We start from the raw sequence: 21,003 nt of genomic DNA, 5'->3' as shown, positions 1-21,003 counted from the left end.
ATGTGTTTTTGCATCACTCAAATGGCTGTATATGTATATCAATTGGCTAAAATTGTATATTGTATATTAAATTGGTAGTATATGCATATGGCATTGTATGACCATATTATTTTAGCTAACCAAATACGAATTTCGAATCTCAAGATCAGTAAAGAAAAAATTCACTTTTATGCTAAATGCCCGTGATGATGATGACTTCCCGCGACCTACTACATTTTACATACAGCAACGTTGTTCTAAATCTCCCAATAGAAATTACGCGAATGTTCCACACAACTTATCATGCAAATTTACACATCTTTTATATTATATTCAGTGGTAGTAAAGAAAGGACGGTAATTAAAAAACACCCAACTGTTTAGAAACACAAATTTCTTTTGAAGTAGGCTACTCGGAAATGATTGAGGCCACGCCGTTCTGGGTTTTCCACGCACCGAGTAATACATTTGAGCGATTGGTATTTATAATTCCAATGCGTCGTTCTGGGTTTTCCGAACAACGAATAATACATTTGAGCGATTGGTATTTATAATTCCAATTCGTAGGGTGAGAGGTGGAATCAAGATAAATATAATAAAAATATTTTTAGAGTAAGCTTTATATATTAAACCACAAATTGGGGTATCATTGGCAAGAGCCGTTGTGATTAAAATCAATGTTCAGATGAAGTTATTCAAGAAAGGGGTAAGTGAAACTTTAATACCAGGGCATGTTTTTTCAAAGAGACTCGCACTTGTTTCACGTATTGCCAACCGCCATCAGTTTTGTTAGATATAATACCCCACAATGAGAAGCATCACTGTCATTAGTCAGTAATAAATAACAGTTGAGTCTAGAAATTGATGATGGCGAACTATTTGCTTGCAGGTTTGTTATTTTGATCTCCAAATTGATAATTTAAGGAGAAAATATAAGTCATCATTATTGAACAAAAAGTCGTGAATTTTTACAACTTATAATTTTGTTTACGCAGTCTGTAATCAGAGGCAATATGATAATTCTCAGGATAGTTCAAGTAACTGCTACGACGGCGGAACAAGTGTAGCAAAACAATGTCTTACGCCTTACGTATCCGCTGCCTACGACAAGAAGGTAGTGGCGACAAACACTTGCGGAGGCATGCGAAAAGAGCAATATTGTCAAATAGCCACTTCGTTCGGTGCTGTCAAAACTTGCCAGATATGTGATAATGATGACAGGAAAAGTTTGCAACACAGCACGCAGTTTTTGACGGATGCTCACGATAACTTTAGGCCAACATGGTGGCAATCACAAAGTATTTTCGAGCAAGACATGGGACCACAAATTACAGTTAACCTCACGCTTGATTTACGTGAGTTCACTCATGTTTATTGCCTTCATTCATGATTGTCTTTCTTGATAGAGTTTGAGTAATCTGCTAATAGAAAACAGAAATGTTAATTTCATTTTTAATCAAAGAAAATCTGAAATACACGGTAGTTAATGGAAGCTATTGTTTGTTCGAACGCCTTCGAAAAAATTTGCCTACAATAATGGGCAGTTTTTCCTCTTCCAATGAAAACAATATAATGCTGTATATGACTTTCAAACTGATTTTTCAAATCATTTCTGATGTTATCCTTGTGTAACTTATAAAATTATGAGAATTTTAATATTTACCCTTATCAAAATTTCTTGTACTTTATTATTGGGTCAATTAAAAGATAATTTTTTTTTATATTTATACAAAACCTACGAGATTGTTACTGTTAGACTCAAATTTAAATCACCAAGACCAGAAAGCTTTGCTTTGTATAAGAAGGCATGCACCACATGCGAATGGGAACCGTATCAGTATTATTCGTCATTCTGCCGTGGTACATACGGAATTGAAACTAAGGTGCAATATTTTGTTTAGAGATTCAAACAGAAGTTAAAGCATCATTTGAAGGGCCTTCACCCATTTTACCATATATACCGAGGAAATAACCCTACTTGTCTTCGTCAGCAGATTTCAACTTTGCAGATTTATAAAGATGCAGAGGATTCGACATAAAATAACTGGATAGCTCGAAGCGTCATTTTGTACTTTGATTATGTAAATTATTTTGTTAGTTCATAAAATCAATTCAATGTATTTTTTGAATAAACAGACGTTTTTATCAGACAATGAGGTCGGTTGTTCTGAGAGTGAAAGCGACATATCACCACTGACTGGTGGAACTGTTTCATTCAGTCCCTTACGGGGTCGACTTGGAAGCTGGACATTATATCAGCGTAAGGAACTCCAGGTGCAAATATAAAAAATACTTGGATTTAATAATAGGAGAATTTTCTGATCTTTCCGTATTTTAGCAATATCCTGGACTAGATGCATAGAGGTGACCAGTGATTCTCGCACAAACAAAATGAAAGTAGCCCAATGATATATATATATATCTGTTATAGGATTGGATAACGGCTGCTGCAATACGTATTTCATTAAACAACATAAATACATTCAGAGATGAGGTATTTGGCGAAGAAGAGGCTTTGAAGTCGTATTACTACGCTTTATCCGATATCTCTATTGGAGGAAGGTAACTTTGATAATTTTCTACGTGATTGATTATTTGACTATCTCTTGGGGAGGATAGGAATGCCTAACGGAGTCTTTATAGTTATTTTATTTTTTAAATTCCTTGTGTATATGTAAATTGGATATTGTGCATACAACATGCTTACAAATCGTTTCATAAAAACACATTTCATCTGTAATTACAGAGTTCGTGTAGGTTTATTCAATCATCGTGTGTGGTTTCAGTATAGTGTCAAATCGTGTTCACAAACGCAATTTCATATCAGTCATCGCGTTGAAATGAGCTTAATGACACATCTAGAATTAACCATCCCTCGGACAAGTTCGCTATTTTTTCAAGCCTAATTAGGAATAAATGCTACATAAAAATATATGATCAAAATTTGTTATATCGAATTTCGTTTTAACAGTTGTAAATGCAACGGGCATGCGTCAGAATGTCGAGAAAACGACGAGGGAAGTTTTGTTTGTATTTATGAGCACAATACTCAGGGAGATGATTGTGAAACGTGCGCCGATCTTTACAATGATGCACCCTGGCAAAGGGCATCTGAGTTCAATGCAAACGAATGCCAAAGTACGACTTTATTAATATTTCAGTCAGAAATTTGATAAAGTTTAGGTTGGAAAATATCGAAAAAATTTTTATTCGTTATTTATAGCCTCAAGATTCGAATTTACTCTTTGCTTCATCACCAGAAAATATACCATATCAAATCAATCTATCAGCAAATTTAAAATATATATATATATATACCATCATTGTTTTTACAAAAAACTTTTAGAATGCGATTGCAATGGCTTCTCAAAAAACTGTTTATTTGACTCTGAACTGTATGATAACACTGGCCATGGAGGACGGTGCGTTCAATGCGAGGGAAATACTACTGGTCCACATTGCGAAGTATGTCTACCAAATCACTACTGGAAGTCGCCGATAGAGGAATGTCTGGAGTGCGGCTGTCATGCCGTGGGCAAATTTTTTTTTTTTTATTAAAAAAAAACGATCATTTTTAACTACGGCTCATTTTTCGGCAAGCAATAATTTGAATGTTTCGTTACCAGTAATTAGACAAAATAAAAATATTAAAAAAATGAAGTCATTCGTACTTGTGCGTACAGGATCACATGGCGAACATTGCAATGAGAGCGGAATATGTTCCTGCAAATACGGAGTGAGAGGAGATAAATGTGACCAATGTCGTCCTGGATATTTTGGAATGTCAGAATTTGGATGCAGGTATGCTTTAAAAGTTTATATATATATATACCAGCGTTTCTCTAAAACCGAGGCTCAAGATATCAAATTCCTATAGTTCGGAGTGAATGCGCGTGGCCTTGTTTTGGGAATATTTTCCAAGTCTCAATGCATCAACCGCTATGCGATATCCGTGTCTCGAGTCCACTATTATTCTTTTTACCTAAACGATCCGTGGCCAAAATAGGTTGAGAAACACTGTTCTATGCAGTTGCTTACTTGGCAGAGACTAATATCTGAGCGTACATTGTTGGTAACACTGCATGGAAGTAAAATTGATTGCTAAGTATCTCAGTCATGAGTAGGCCTATTGTGTGAATGTACTGCGTCTTGCTTCTTTCTGGTTTCAGGGAAGCACAAACAATCTTTTACCTGCATAGGCATAAATATATTGCCATTGCTCGCAATGCTGAACCACTTCTATGAAATTCAGTGATCGTGATGTACAATATGAATCATTAGCATACTTCGTAACTAAACACCTGTCAGCCGATACGACTATTTACATTTTATATGATTAGGCCAAAACACTCGCTATTTTACCTGTAACTAAGAAAAGAAATGATCAGATAAAAGATATTGGAATATTAACACTGGAAATAAGGCGAATGGTACAAAACATCTGAATAAAAATATCGCGGCTTTTAGATCTTCAGTTACCATTCCCTGACTGGTTAAGAAAATAGCTGACCAGATAAACGTTGCGATGTACGATTCAGATTAGCGGGTTTTCAGACATATTGTTGGGATTCCTATATATTAGTTTTTAACGATAATTATTTCAGCCGATATCTTTGTAAATTATTTCTTCTAATTTCCTTTCAGAGCAATCAGACAATCCATCCTAACAAATGAAATACCATAGGAAAAGTGCAATTGTTACACGGTCTGCTTCAATCATTCAGAGCTAGTCACAATCGATTTTCAATATTGCCCGACTTCATGTCACAATGTTCAAGAAAATCAATAATTCGGGGTCGTTTTTTATTACCAAACTTTGGCATTTTTCAAGTCTGTACGGCTTGCGGTCGCACATACATTTATTACTTATCGATCTTGATCGGTAAGTATGTTGATAGGTATTTGTCTGTTTGTCTGTTAGATGCACGCGATATCTCACGAAAGCGAGGTTGAATCTGCTCCAAATTTTGCATCTGCATTCATTATATCTCGGACCAGAAGCCTATTCATTTTGAATAAATTATGTCGTATAATTAGCGAGTTAATGAATGAGTGAGTAGTAGTAGTAGTAGAGGGCGCTCTGGGATCTACTATTTCAACGAAACTCCTGCTGTCATATTTTATTTAATAAGAAACGCCTCCTGAACACAATTTAAAGTACATTCATATTGCTCGAACGCGACCAGGTTCATACAGCACCACTGTCTTGTATGTCTTATTCGCAGAAAAATCAACTTGGAATCAAAACGACGCTGAACCTCGGTTAGTCGGGCAAATAAACTGTATATATCAATAACCTCCGCTCTCTATGATTTCGAAACCTTCTACCTATCCCAGTGGCGTAACCAGAATATTTTGCGCCCGTACCAAACTATAAAATTGGCGCCCCGACCTCCATGTTTAATCATATTTTCTATAACATTTTAAATTGTATATGTAATAAACAATTCAAATTAAAATGAAACAGTTTATTTAAAGAAGAAGCAAAGCTATACAAAATATAGCATATGTCCATAATGTCCCACTCAGTTACTGTCAAAGATGATTTACAATTTTTACATAGTCTACAATAAATTTATTTTTCTTGATTTCACTGTCGCAAACTGGTTAATCACATCATTAAAATCTGTATTTCCAATGTTTCTCTTTCAACACTTAGAATTGCAAGATCACTGACAAGATCCTGTCCCATTGATGCACGCGAATACGACAAAATAAGTTTTAATTTGCTGAAAGACCGTTCACAGCTTGCAATTGAAACTGGTATTGTTGTATTGAAAAATTCGCAGATTTCGGAAAACGTCGTTTCCAAAAGACACAATAAAACCAAGAAGAGCCAAAGAAGTTTTTGGTTGACCTTTAGTTCTGTTACTGAGCAGCATTCTGCAATCTCCAATTTCAGTGAAAAGTTCGTGGCCATTGATGTCCGTGTCGTATAAATTTGCAAAATCTGTGCAATCTCCACGAATTGCATCCTCATCTGTGTCGGATAGAAGAGTCTTAACGTCAAGCAAAAATCAAAATTTGTTTGAAGCCTTTTAGTCGTGAAAAACGTGTTGACATCTCCTGCTTAAGCCGATCAAATACATTTTTCATAACGCGCACAAATTCTTCTTCTGGTGAAAGTCTCGCATCTTTTTTCAGTTTTTCAGGCATTCCCTTACGTTGCCTAATTTGTCTATCTACCTGAACCCCCAGGCTGTGCATTTTGTTTTGGCATTTTCAACAGCAGCTTGGCTCAAATCATCACCAAGCTTAACAAATTCTTGCTCCAAAGATTCAATATCAGTTGCAGCTTCCTTGAAATTCATCGTAGGATCATGTAAGTGCTTCTGTACACGATCATTTTTTCCAAGAACGATATTCCAGGATTGTAATAAAACTATAAAATTAAACTTCAATATGCAGGCCTGTAAATGCTCTGAACCACTTCTAGTTTCAGGTGTCATAGTTGAGTCCTCTGTGATGATTTTTCTAGAAGTTGTACCAGTTCATCCAGTCCTTCAAAAATAGCTTTAACAGCTTCTAATCGTGCAGCGTGTTGTAGACTCTCGTTTTACTGTTATAGGAAGAACTCTTCCCAACGAATTGTTGAATGAGAGAAAAACGAATATATATTTTCAAGAATCTCAAAAAATGTGACGACAACTGGATCTTGCTTAGTTGAGTGTACTCCTGCTAAATTTAAGCTGTGGTTGTCACAATTGACAAACAGTGCTCTGTTATTTCAGTCACATATTTGTTGTTGAAGGCCAGAAATATGCCCTGCCATCACAGCAGCATTGTCATAACATTGTGCTCGACAGTCGGCTAAAGATATGACGTCCGATTTTAGTCTCTCGACGATGACTTTCTCTAGGCTTGCTGCATCTTTTGAATGTATCTCGATATAACCTAGAAATGATTCTTTGATTGTTTGGTTTGAAAATTAACATTCACAAATCTTATGATCTGAGACAGCTGTTCCCAATGTCCTAAATCAGGAGTTGAGTCAAGTAAGATGCCGTAGTATTTGCTTTTGCTTATATCCCGCAGCAATTTGCTCTTCACAGTTGATGCAAGTATGTGGGTAAATTCATTCTGAATTTTGAGTGACAACCAGGAAACTGATCCCGGATTCTGTTCAGCATGTTGGACGTGTTTTGCCAGTACTGGATCAAATTGAGCAATGAGTTTGATCAGCGCGATGAAGTTTCCAACATTTTTATCATTCCTGGGATTCAAGTTTAACCATACAAACCACGTAATTAACCCCGTGCATTTTGTTACCTAACGTTACCGAATCAATTTTCGCTTTGTTTCCCGGCCAGTTTTTTTGGCCATGTAATTACAATGGAAATCTGACCGAGCGCGAGCTTTGTGCCTGATGACATCGGCAGTCGACGTAAGTGGTCTGACCAAGTGTGCAGTTGGCCATGTACTAAGACTAGATGTCTGCTGCCGGTGCAGACTTGCTTGTGAGGCAGTCGACGTAAGTGGTCTGACCAAGTGTGCAGTTGGCCATGTACTAAGACTAGATGTCTGCTGCCGGTGCAGACTTGCTTGTGAGGCAGTCGACGTAAGTGGTCTGACCAAGTGTGCAGTTGGCCATGTACTAAGACTAGATGTCTGCTGCCGGTGCAGACTTGCTTGTGACCGCTTTTTACCCTTGTTGTGAAGCTTTTGCAAGCCAAGAAAGTAATCTAATCAAAAACAACTGTTCCAATAATGCAGCAACCAAAAAATTTAAGATGAGCGCCGAATATCTTAGTATGAAAAAGTGAGACGCGAGGCTTATGTGAAAGTTTCTGGAGTTTTATTTTCAAAAATTTCATATAAATACAGCTAGTTTGTCAGGTTTAATCTTCATATCAATTGTGGGAGAGTAGAAATCATATTTTGCAAATCAACCAAGAATTGTTTAACTTTGCGTATATAAAATGGAATTAAAATGAAATAGTACCGGTAATCTTATAGATTTTATGTTTTGTTAATTTGCAAAACAATTTTAAGTTCACAAATGCAATTAACTTTTTATCAAGTTGGAATAGATTTACAAATCATATGTTATGACGTAAACTTAAAAGGTTTCAAGGCTGGTATATACAAAATGATTAAAATGCATTTACAGTTTTCTCAGCCATGACAAAGTGACATTGAAGTAAACGGAAAAAAAACTTGTATAATAAAATTTAACTATCTTCCAAATATAACACTACTACTTAATTGAACCACAAAATACCTACTTTGTCTTGGATTTTTTTCAATAATTGTTGTTTATCAATATTCTTTTGATTTTCTTCCAAATCAGAAAGTTCTATTTGCAACAAACTTTCTTTTGGATATAAAGACATTATTTTTTTGTTTCAATGTCAATAAGACCCTGAAAAATAAAAAATAAAATGAATTTTCTGAAACATTGTTAATATTACCAATAAATAAAGTGATTGCTTCAAATGAATACATCAATACCTATTCTGATGTAGATATACTTCGCAATTTTGAAGAAATTCAGATAAGACGAATTTACCCAGCCTATGGATATGCAAAAAATCAAGTTTAATGGAATTGTATAAAGTATACCAAAAAAGGAGTAATTTGCTATTTCAGGTATCTCTCTTTTTTATAAAGTATTTGTAAGCACACTATTCATCAATATTAAAATCTAAGAAAATACACATTTTTATTAAAACATTCAATTTCGAGTTTTCAATCGCTTGATTATTACAGTAAGACACGAACATTTGAGCAAAACAAAAAACGGACAAACCTCCAATTACACAGAGACTTGAATATTTCTATTTTGAATATTGTTTGATACAGAACCAGGAAGTTTCTCATCCTCGTTAATAAATATCTTGATAACACATGATTTCGTGAGGCTTTTTATAACTTCCACGTTGCTCGAAAAAGCATGATCATCGTCATTTCTACGAGAAATCATAAAATTAAATCTTAATCAATATTTAAAAATTAAATGAAATATATACATTATGTACTTACTGGCAAGATATTTAAATATTAGATAGGGCAGAAGTAGGCACACGGTTTGCCTTATGTTCCTTATCAACTGAATCGCATCTCTAACCTTTCCAATCTCATTTTCTAATTGAATATTTCTGAAGTTATGCTAAAATACAAATGAAGAAATAAACTGAATATTTAAACTTAAATTGTAATAACCAGATTTGAAAATATTTTATCCCCAACTTTCATAGTATTCCTCTACCAAGTTGATTGAAAAAGGTAGAATACTCTTTCTCATGCAAAAATTACGACGGCAGACTAATATTAGGTAACTCAAATGTCAGATAAATTTCCTGTGATTGTTCCGAACATACCGATTCTACCGTAAGATATTCGGCAATCATAATACTTTCTTAATTTTCACTTTTGTTTGAAAGTCTTTGCCACAATTCTTCTGTAATGTATGGCATAAAAGGAGATAGGAGACGAAGAAATGATTTAAATATAAATTCAAATTTTTTTTTAATTGCAACACTCTCCGCAGATGATGAATCATCGCTGAAAACTGAATTACAACATTACTAAAATACATAGAAAAAAGATTAGGTAATGAGACTTACAATCTGCAGATCTGATATCTTTATCGTGAATAAATCTGCGTTTGCTAACTAGAATACAAATTCCGAGTCGTTTGAAAAAAACTAAATGAGTCATTTGCATATGCCGCTTGCTTTTGTCAGTTGGGAATGCTTTATCAACTTAATGCTTTGTTTCAACTTCAATCGTCACTAGTAAAAGAATAAAATTTGAAATGCATACTCCAAAGAATTCAAATTTTCGGTTCCAATGAGATTGAATCAATAAACGACGACTCCATCTACCACATCGAGAGAAAATGAATTATTATCCTTTAAAAGATCATCAGTTAAGAGCAAATGATTGAGAACATTACTTACCAAATAAAAATCAGCCAGGTCAACAAAAAAAATTTATGAATGATAGATGATGCAGATGAAAGATTTATTGAATCCAATCCTGTATTAGTTATCTGTGTTGCAGCACTGAACTTGCTAAGAATCCAATGGTCAACTGGTGGAAGTACTTGATTATTCTGTTGAGGATTTTGTGTTTTCAATTAAACATGCAATGAAGAGTATGAATCTTTCAAAAAATAAAGTCTGCAAAATTTACTACATATTTTTCATCAAAAATTACGGGCATGTGGATATTCCCTAAATGTATCCGATGAATTCATTTGTGAATTGTTTGTGGTTGTTTTGCCCAAAGTCACCAAAAACTAGCCCTAAATTTAGAAGAGAAAAACTTGACAATGGAACATTGACACACAAACATACTAGGTATGATTGATGTCAAAGTTTTTTGAGTGAATGAGCCTCACATATTTTCATCATTATAAAAAGATGTAGGTCATTGTTATCACCAATCCCTACAATAATTGGTGGTGAGTTTGCTGTTGCAAGTCAGCTGCGAGTCTTATTATACTGGGTTATTATTGTGTAGGTTTGCGCTTTACACATGCAGTACTTGTATCAGGACTGAGGCAATTTGATGAAATTCACATGCGAAAATGAGAGAACAGTTCTATTGTACCATTATGTCATAAACATAGTAACAGCACTGCTTCTAGAAATTCCATGCCGGCATATGTAACTGTGGTATTTCACATATTGGTATATTGAATTAAGGCCCGCCTTATTACAGATTTTCTATCTCCTGAATATTAGTATGATTTTTTACAATAATTTGTGACTTGGGAAAATGCCTAAAGGAGAACTTTTGTTATACGCAGATCAGCGCTCCATCATCTCTGTACTATATATGCTGATTGTTGTGATAGAGCTTGCTAAACAAGAAGATACTCATTCCAAATTTATACTAGCCGCATAGTGTAATGAGACAGCAAACATTTTTATTGATTGTGAATTACAATAAATGGGAAATTCTTGGAGACGAAAAAAGAATTCGATAAACATAATCGTTCAACCGACTACGACTGCCAAAAATTATTTTCCTAAATATTAAAGACCCGTATCTTTTTTGGCTATAACCGTTATTATCAAACTTTTATTATATTGGACAACGTTCAATTTTGTAATTCTGAAAGTCCAAATGTGCATAATAGACGCTGCGCTGACGAGCGATAATTGGTCGACGGTGTATTTCAATTAAACAATGTTGTTTGAGCTAAAGTAAAACGACATTCGCATATTATGCTTTGTCTCATGTCTGGTATGAAATCTGGCGCGTGTTAATGTGAAGAAGTGCACAAGTGCCATTCCTCAAGTATTATCTACACCCACCTGCCTGCTATGACACTTGCTAGAAATAACATGAAATATTTTATTCCCCGCTTATATCAGTCTAAGAAAACTAAAAGAAAATGTTACATTTTTTTAAGCGGAAGAAGAAACGTATATGTTCTACCACATTATGTTTCGCCTCATTTCAATTACCGCCAGTCGAGCAGAGGCATAACAATTGCGAATAAAATAGATTAAAAATATATTTTGGGATAACATGAGTATCAATTAACATGGCCGGCCAATGAACTTATTCAGTAATAGTTCTCTTAACACTATCCGTGTCTCTTCAAACATACGCAAAATATTTCACCCTGAACGACGTTTAAATTATATTTCAATCAAAATTAAATCATTTTTAAAAGTCGGTAGCTGATTAGTTATCCAATCATACCAAGATGTATCATAACTTAGTCGCTGGTGTGCTGTTGCAAATTTTTATCAAAATTGTCGCAAATTTTCGGATATACGATCCACTTGAATTCGTGTATAAAAGAAACTTAGGTCATTCAGTGGAATACTGAACCTACAGTTCGAGGAAAATTACCCCCACACAGCATGTCGAGTGATGCGTGAAAAAGTGTGTTGCGCCGAACTTGAAATAAACGGCGTCCGATCAGTAAAAGTCAATAACGAAAAATTCATTTTCATTTTCGTCCCGTTATTTGGTGTTATCTGAAGTGCCGAAAAAACGCATTCGGAAGATTTAACGTCGCCGATAACAATGATGAACAAGCGTTCAATGTTTGTTTTTCTTCGGTAAATTGCTTGCTTTTTCTGAATTGCGTAAATCTGATTCGAATCGCTTCGAAAAAAATGCGATACGAATCGATTAGATTCGCAAATCCAAAAGTGGCATCCTTAGCCGTCCACAAGTTTCGAAAACTTGCGTTTTCAAAAACTAAATACTGGAAGTGGTCAATGGCGATATAGAGAAAACAAATTAGGAAAGTTGAGAAATTCTGAGTGTAGTTCAATGAAATATACGCATGAATATAAGATAACAAAAAAGCAAGGTTTAAGTCAGCATGGATTTGATATTTAGAAAAAAAAAGAACTAAAAAAAGAATAGAATATTTTCTGATTGCTTTGATGTCGACTAACATTTATTTCAACGTGCCATGTGAAGATTATTTTCTGTGCGTTCAACGTTTAACTTTCAGTTATACTCACGCACAGAGTGTAATTAAGAATATTCATACTGCAGTTTTTCAAATGTATGTTTACTCAAGCAATTGTTTTGAAATTTTGGTGAGATTTGAATGAGGTCAATCTTGATTTTGAATACAAGTTACCAACAGAGTCAAGCTCTGCTTCATGTATTGGCAATCTCGAAAATGAGTAAGAAAATTGCGGAAATATGAGTAACCTAAATGCCTATATGAGGTCAGCGGTGGGGAACCGACTTTATTTCATTATACGCTTTGGTATGATGCCAATACTAGTTCAAGAAGACACAATAAACAATTGCAATTTGGTAAGATTGTGCTATTAAGATTGCAAATATTAATTGGTATTTGACCTTATTACTGATTTGAACATTGGCCAAAGAACGTGCAACGTTGGATTTTTTTTTATTTAATCAAAGATCTAGAAACAATCTTGGACGTGGTCATCTGAAGAGGGCTCTGTTAAAGATGTTGGACGTGGTTGTAAATGTTTTACAGTTACAAATTCAGCAAGTCAAAATTTCCCATTTTAGAAACTTCCAAATCTCCAAAAATTTAGGTTATAATCTCTTAAAGCGCTTATCGCTAGCAAAATGTGTTTATATTACGTAAAACAAACATGTAAGTGTGTGATATATTAAAAAATACTTTTTCAACCAAGTCTTTATCGCATCATATTATCGTAATAAAACTACATTTGAATGTCTGATTACTTTGTGCTAATACATGTTATAAAAGCAACTTACTAGATTTATATTTGATTATTGTAAAGTTCATATTGCAAAAATGAAATTGCAAAGTTTCAAAATATATGCCGCTGTTCTTCTTCTACTGATATTAGTCAGAGATGTATCTGGAGCTTCAGAAAGTAAGATACTTTTTACAATATTTCGAAAGAAAAACAAAATCGAAAACAAAAATCCATACCAGCAATAAAATCATGAAAACTGATTAACACATTTTAATCATATGTCCTTTTTTTGAAATACTTGAAGGATATCAAGAAGCTCCAGAACATTTGACATTTCATTTTTTGTCTTACAGCTTATGACTGTTGGAATACGGCTGATCTTGGGGCAAGTTACCGAGGGAAGATGGCTGTCACAAATGTTGGAAAAACTTGTCAACGATGGGATTCGCAGAGCCCGCATGAGCATACAAGGTATATGAATCACGGGTGCATGATCGTACTTTCTGATACTCAGTATTTCATTGAACCATTCAATAATTCAAAATATTTATAAGAATGGATTAGTTACATTAGCATAAAATATAAAATTACAGTTATACACTATAAATACGGATGCAGAACATGCACGGTTTAGTGAAAAGATAACGCCATTTAACGACGAACAATTTTGAATCGATTGTTTTTGCGACACGTCTGGAAATTACTTTAGAGAATTTCTTTGATTACTTTCAATATTTATCAGATCCGAAAAATGGAAAGTGTATTTAGTAACGTCAAAGTTTTTGCGTTCATTCTTGTGGAATGATAGCAACCCAATTAAACCGCCCTCTCTCTGAGCCTCTTGTATTCCAGTCTTAAAAATGCCAAACCTTTTTTTTAAACGTGCGAGAACCTTCCCTGAGATCTTGCTGGACAGCTTTTTACGTCTTTTCATACCAGCCTTTGCAAGAAAAACGTGCGCGTTTCTCTTTACCCTGACGCGTTGGAAACGCGACGATATTCAAGATAGTAAGAGCACTTGTTTTTCCGAGCTGATGCGAGCGAGCGGGATCTTTGTTTATTTATTCATGTGCGAGTAATGATTGCTAGCTCGCATACTTTCTTACAAGTAATAACAGATTCTTTGTATATTTTTGAGCTTTCAAATACTCACATATACCTTGTTTCCCCGAAAATAAGACCTATCCGGAAAATTGAACCTAGCCTGAATTTAAAAAATGATTTTATTATAAGCCCTCTCTTAAATATAAGACCTAGTATTTTACGCGAATCATTTTTTGACCTAGTAGATAGGATAGGATAGGATTTACATATTTATCCCGGGGGAGAGGAAAGCCGATAAGACGGCTTATCCATATGGCGAACCACGGCCTCTCGTCCGGTTACCATTCCAAGTCGGGTATGGGATTAGTTTTTACTGTATTGTTTGTTTTTCGAAAGCATGGACTTGGTGGTGGAGGAAGCCGTAACCGACCAGCGGTTACGTGAACCACCCAACGACGGCGAGGAGTCCAGCAATCCTCTCGCACATAACCATCCCTGCATGGGATTCGAACCTGCGAACCCACGCAGAGTAATTAGAGGTGCGGTGGCGAGCGTATTCCTAACGCTTAGCCCGTTGAGCCACACCGCCGCGCCAAGATAGCAAGAAATCTCACCGGCGCGTAGTAAATGATTGATAATCTATGTTTTGCAGTTATTTTGACTAAAAACGTGTTATTTATAAGTAAATAGATATCGGCTTTCATATTTTGTATATTTTAAAATCTTGTAATTCTTAACTTTAAAATTTTGTTTTTGATAAATGAAAATATGAGTCATCCCCCGAAAATAAGCCCTAGTGTTATTTTTCGGAAGAAAATTTAAAAAAGACCCAGTCTTATTTTCGGGGAAATACGGTAGTAGAATTGAAAATATGCGAAAAATAATGACGCGCTTACCGTGATTACGAACACTCGGACAAGCATGGATCATGCTTGAGTACGACGCAATAGAGTCCTATTGCTTTTATTTACAACATATGTACACGATAAGACGTATACGTAAGGGATATCAAATCTTACTAACCAATCATATTAGGACCATATATATATATAAGCACATAAATAGCCTCCCGGCTATATCGGGTTTTAATCAGCTCCCTAAGTCAGTGCTCGTCAAGCGGGTGTATAGCACATATATGACAATATTTATTTCTTCACACATCTTTTACTGTTTCTTTTGTACTGTTTTCGCTGTCCGTTTTACCACGCCTAATATCATTTACTATACTCACTTTACAGAACTGCAGAAGTCTATCCCAATTCTGGATTAGTAAACAACTTTTGCAGAAATCCTGATGCAGAACCGTCTGGACCTTGGTGTTACACAACAGACTCGGAGAAACGTTGGGAAAATTGTCCAATACCGAAGTGTGAATGTGAGTTCATAAAAATGTAGTCTCTATGCCAGGCAGTTTTTTGCCTTGTTTTATTTGATGAAGACGTGTAGTCATGTACCCCAGAACTCCCAAGACGGAAATTCGCTATAAATAAATATATATATATAATGTGCAAAGGGAAGAAATAAACCTATAGTGAGAAGTCATTTTAAATAAATGCTTCACTGCATTTTATATTCAAAGAACAGGAATTTCTACAATCTTTAAAATGCGCTGCAATAATCAACAGAAATAAAAAAACATAAACAAATGTACAAGCTGGGGTTATCACAATTGACAAACAGTGCACCGTTATTTCTGTCACGTATTCGTTGTTGGAGGCCAGAAATATGCCCTGCCATCACAGCAGCATTGTCATAACATTGTGCTCGACAGTCGGCTAAAGATATGACGTCAGATTTTAGTCTCTCGACGATGACTTTCTCTAGGCTTGCTGCATCTTTTGAATGTATCTCGATATAACCTAAAAATGATTCTTTGATAGTTACTTGTTTTGTTTGAAAATTAACATCTACAAATCTTATCATCTGAGACAGCTGTTCCCGATGTCCTAAATCAGGAGTTGAGTCAAGTAAGATGCCGTAGTATTTGCTTTTCCTTATATCCCGCAGCAATTTGCTCTTTACAGTTGATGCAAGTATGTGGGTAAATTCATTCTGAATTTCGCGTGACAAACAGGAAACTGATCCCAGATTCTGTTCAGCATGTTGGACGTGTTTTGCTAGTACTGGATCAAATTGAGCAATGAGTTTGATCAGCGCGAGGAAGTTTCTAACATTTTTATCATTTCTGGGATTCAAGTTTAACGATACAGAACCACGTAATTAACCCCGTGCATTTTGTTACCTAACGTTACCAAATCAATTTTGCTTTGTTTTCCGGCCAGTTGTTTGGCCATGTAATTACGATGGAAATTTGACAGTGCGCGAGCTATGTGCCTGATGACATCGGCAGTCGACGTAAGTGGTCTGACCAAGTGTGCAGTTGGTCATGTACTAGATGTCTGCCGCCGGTGCAATCTTGCCTGTGACCGCTTTTTACCCTTGTTGTGAAACTTTTGCAATCCCCATTTTGGCGTCCGGGGGCTTATGTACCCCTGACCTAAGCTTCAGCGGTACCCAAGTGATTGTGGACAACTCATTTTTATATATGGAACGGCTTACCTTATCGCGAATGGCGGTCTTTTGTCCGGAAAAAAGTAGACTAGTTAACTAGCTAAGTATAGGTAGGTACGCAGGTAGGCCTAAAATTAGATCATGCGAGACTTAAATCAGTGTATCCAAGAAAGTAATCTAATCAGAAAACAACCATTCCAATAATGCAGCTTCCAAAAATTTCAGATGAGCGCCGAATATCTTAGTATAAAAAAGTGAGAGAAAGGCTTATGTGAATGTTTCTGGAATTTTATTTTAAAAATTTCATATAAATACAGCTAGTTCGTCAAGTTTCATCTTCATCTCAATTGAGGGAGAGTAGAAATTATATTTTGCAAATCAACCAAGAATTGTTTAACTTTGCGTATATAAAATGGAATTAAAATGAAGTAGTACCGGTAATCTTATAGATTTTATGTTTTGTTTATTTGTAAAACAATTTTAAGTTCACAAATGCAATTAACTTTTTATAAAAGTTGGAATAGACTTACAAATCATATGTTATGACGTAAACCTAAAATGTTTCAAGGCTGGTATATACAAAATGATTCAAATGTATTTACAGTTTTCTAAGCCATGACAAAGTGCCATTGAAGTACACGAAAAAAAAACTTGTATAATAAAATTTTAACTATCTTCAACATACAACACTACTACTTAATTGAACCACAAAATACCTTGTCTTGGATTTTTTTCAATAATTGTTGTTTATCAATATTCTTTTGATTTTCTTCCAAATCAGAAAGTTTTATTTGCAACAAACTTTCTTTTTGATATAAAGACATTATTTTTCTGTTTCAATGTCAATAAGACCTTGAAAAATAAAAATAAATGAATTTTCTGAAACATGGTTAATATTACCAATACCAATTTCAAGTTTTCAACCGCTTGATTATTACAGAAAGATCTGGCACGAACATTTAAGCAAAACAGAAAACGGACAAACCTTCAATTGCAAGGAGACTTGAATATTTGTATTTCGAATATTGTTTGACACAGAACCAGGAAGTTTTTCAGCCTCGTTAATAAATATCTTGATAACACATGATTTCGTGAGGCTTTTTATAACTTCCACGTTTCTCGAAAAAACATGATCATCTTCATTTCTACGAAAAACCATAAAATTAAATCTTAATCAATAATTAAAAACCAAATTAAATGAAATACACACACTGTATTTCCTCTGGCAAGATATTTAAATATTAGCTAGGGCAGAAGTATAGGCACACGGTATGTTTGCCTTATGTTTCTTATCAACTGAATCGCATCTCTAACCTTTCCAATCTCATTTTCTAATTGAATATTTCTGAAGTTATGCTAAAGTACAAATAAAGAAATAGACTGAATATTTAAACTTAAATTGTAATAATCAGATTTGAAAAATTTAATCCCCAACTTTCATAGTATTCCTCTACCAAGTTGAATGAAAAAGGTAGAATACTTTTTCTCATTGAAAATTACGACGGCAGACTAATATTAGGTAACTCAAATGTCAGATAAATTCCCCGTGATTGTTCTGAACATACCGATTCTACCGTAGGATATTCCGGAATCATAATGCTTTAAAATAATTTTCACTTTTGTTTGGAAGACTTTGCCACAATTCTGCTGTAATTTATGGCATAAAAGGAGATAGATAGGAGACGAAGAAATGATTCAAATATAAATTCAAAATTTTTTTCAATTGCAACACTCTCCGCAGATGATGAATCATCGCTGAAAACTGACTTACAACTTTACTAAAATACATAGAAAAAAGATTAGGTAATGAGACTTGCAATCTGCAGATTTGATATCTTTATCGTGATTAAATCTGCGTTTGCTAACTAGAATCCAAATTCCGAGTCGTTTGAAAGAAAAAAAAAATTTATTTGCATATGCCGCTTTCTTTAATTGTCAGTTGAGAATGCTAATTCAACTTAATGATTTTTTAGTTTCAACTTTAGTCATCATTATAGTAAAAGTCTAAAATTTCAAATGCATACTCCAAAGAATTCAAATTTCAACGAGATTGAATCAATAAACGACGACTCCATCTAACACATCAAGAGAAAATTAACTATTTTACTTTAAAAGACCATCAGTAAAGAGCAAATGATTGAGAACATTACTTACCAAATAAAAATCAGCCAGGTCAACAAAAAAAGAATTTATGAATGATAGATGATGCAGATGAAAGATTTATCGAATCCAATCCTGTATTAGTTATCTGTGTTGCAGTCCTGAACTTGCTACGAATCCAATGGTCAACTGGTCGAAGGAAGTGATTATTCTTATGAGGATTTTGTTGTTTTAATTAAACATGCAATAAAGAGTATGAATCTTACAAAAAATACAGTCTGCAAAATTTACTACATATTTTTTATCAAAAATTACGGGCATGTGGATATTCCCTAAAATTTATCCAATTAATTCATTTGTGAATTGGTTGTGGTTGGTTTGCCCAAAATCACAAAAAACTAGCCCAAATTTAGAAGAGAAAAACTTGACAATGGAACATTGACACACAAACATACTAGGTATGATTAACGGTTCTATTGTACCATTATGTCATAAACATAGTAACAGCACTGCTTCTAGAAATTCTATGCCGGCATATGTGACTGTGGTATTTCACATATTGGTATATTGAATTAAGGCCCGCCTTATTACAGATTTTCTATCTCCTAAATATTAGTATGATTTTTTACAATAATTTGTGACTTGGGAAAATGCCTCAAGGAGAACTTTGTTATACGCAGATCAGGGCTCCATCATCTCTATACTATGTACGATTGTTGTGATAGAGCTTGCTAAACAAGAAGATACTAGTCCTAAGTTTATACTAGCAGCATAGTGTAATGAGACAGCAAACATGTTAATTGCATGTGAATTACAATAAATGGGGAATTCTTGAGTACGAAAAAAGAATTCGATAAACATAATCGTTCAACCGACTACGACTGCCAATAATTATTTTCCTAAATATTAAAGACCCGTATCTTTTTTGGCTAGAACCGTTATTATCAAACTTTTATTATATTGGACTACGTTTAATTTTGGAATTCAGAAAGTCCAAATGCGCATAATAGACGCTGCGCTGACGAGCGATAATTGGTCGACGCTGTATTTCAATTGAACAATGTCGTTTGAGCTAAGGTAAGACGACATAACGACATAACATGAAATATTTTATTCCCCACTTGTATCAGTCTAAAAAAAAATTAAAAGAAAGTGTTACATTTTTCCTAAGTGGAAGAAGAAACGTATGTGTTATACCACATTATGTTTCTCCTCATTTCATTTACCGCCACTCGAGCGGAGGCATAACAAATGTGAAGGAAATAGATTAAAAATATATTTTAGGATAACATGAGTATCAAATAACATGGCCGGCCAATGAACCTATTCAGTAATAGTTCTATTAACACTATCCGTGTCTCTTCAAACATACGCGAAATATTTCACTCTGAATCCACTTGAATTCGCGTATAACAAAAACTTAGGTCATTCAGTGGAATACTGAACCTACAGTTTGAGGAAAATTACCCCCACACAGCATGTCGAGTGATGCGTAAAAAAGTGTGTTGCGCCGAACTTGAAATAAACGGCGTCCGATCAGTAAAAGTTAATATCGAAAAATTCATTTTCATTTTCGTCCCGTTATTTGGTATTATCTGAAGTGCCGCATGAATGCATTCGGGAGATTTAACGTCGCCGATAACAATGATGAACAAGTGTTCAATGTTTGATTTTCTTCGGTAAATTGCTTTCTTTTCCCAAATCGCGTAAATCTGATTTGAATCGCTAACAAAAAGATGCGATACGAATAGATTAGATTCGCAAATCCAAAAGTGGCATCACTAGCCGCGTTTTCAAAAACTAAAAGTATTGAAGGTGGTCAATGGTGATATAGAGAAAACAAATTAGGAAAGTTGAGAAATTCTAAGTGTAGTTCAATTAAAAATACGCATGAATATGAAATAACAAAACAGCAGGATTTAAGTCAGCATGGATTTGATATTTAGAAAAAAAAAGAACTAAAAAAAGAATAATATATATATCTGATTGCTTTGATGTCGACTAACATTTATTTCAACGTGCCATGTGAAGATTATTTTCTGCGCGTTCAAAGTCTTCAAAGTAACTTTCAGTTATACTCACGCACAGAGTGTAATTAATGAATAGTGATGAATATTCATACTGCAGTTTTTCAAGTGTGTGTTTACTCATGTGATTTTTTTGAAATTTTGGTGAGATTTGAAGGAGGTCGATCTGGATTTTGAATACAAGTTACCAACAGAGTCAAGCTCTGCTTCATGTAT

The 21,003-nt window shown here is 34.6% G+C and overlaps 1 protein-coding gene across 1 annotated transcript; it reads left to right on the top strand.

Annotated features, from left to right (window-relative positions):
* The first annotated feature begins 557 nt into the window (after positions 1-557).
* Positions 558-15,544, top strand: LOC144425682 (laminin subunit gamma-1-like). The gene is made up of 9 exons (XM_078115189.1): positions 558-684; positions 1,006-1,333; positions 1,686-1,861; positions 2,091-2,252; positions 2,410-2,540; positions 2,950-3,116; positions 3,325-3,501; positions 3,548-3,779; positions 15,388-15,544. The coding sequence occupies exons 1-9, from the start codon at positions 664-666 to the stop codon at positions 15,542-15,544; spliced, it is 1,551 nt and encodes a 516-aa protein (XP_077971315.1). The 5' UTR covers positions 558-663.
* Positions 15,545-21,003: the final 5,459 nt, after the last annotated feature.

This window comes from Styela clava, chromosome 8 (assembly GCF_964204865.1).
Source record: "Styela clava chromosome 8, kaStyClav1.hap1.2, whole genome shotgun sequence".
Classification (NCBI taxonomy): domain Eukaryota; kingdom Metazoa; phylum Chordata; class Ascidiacea; order Stolidobranchia; family Styelidae; genus Styela; species Styela clava.
The sequence above is the reverse complement of the archived record's forward strand: the minus strand, read 5'-3'. Positions and strand labels throughout refer to the sequence as shown.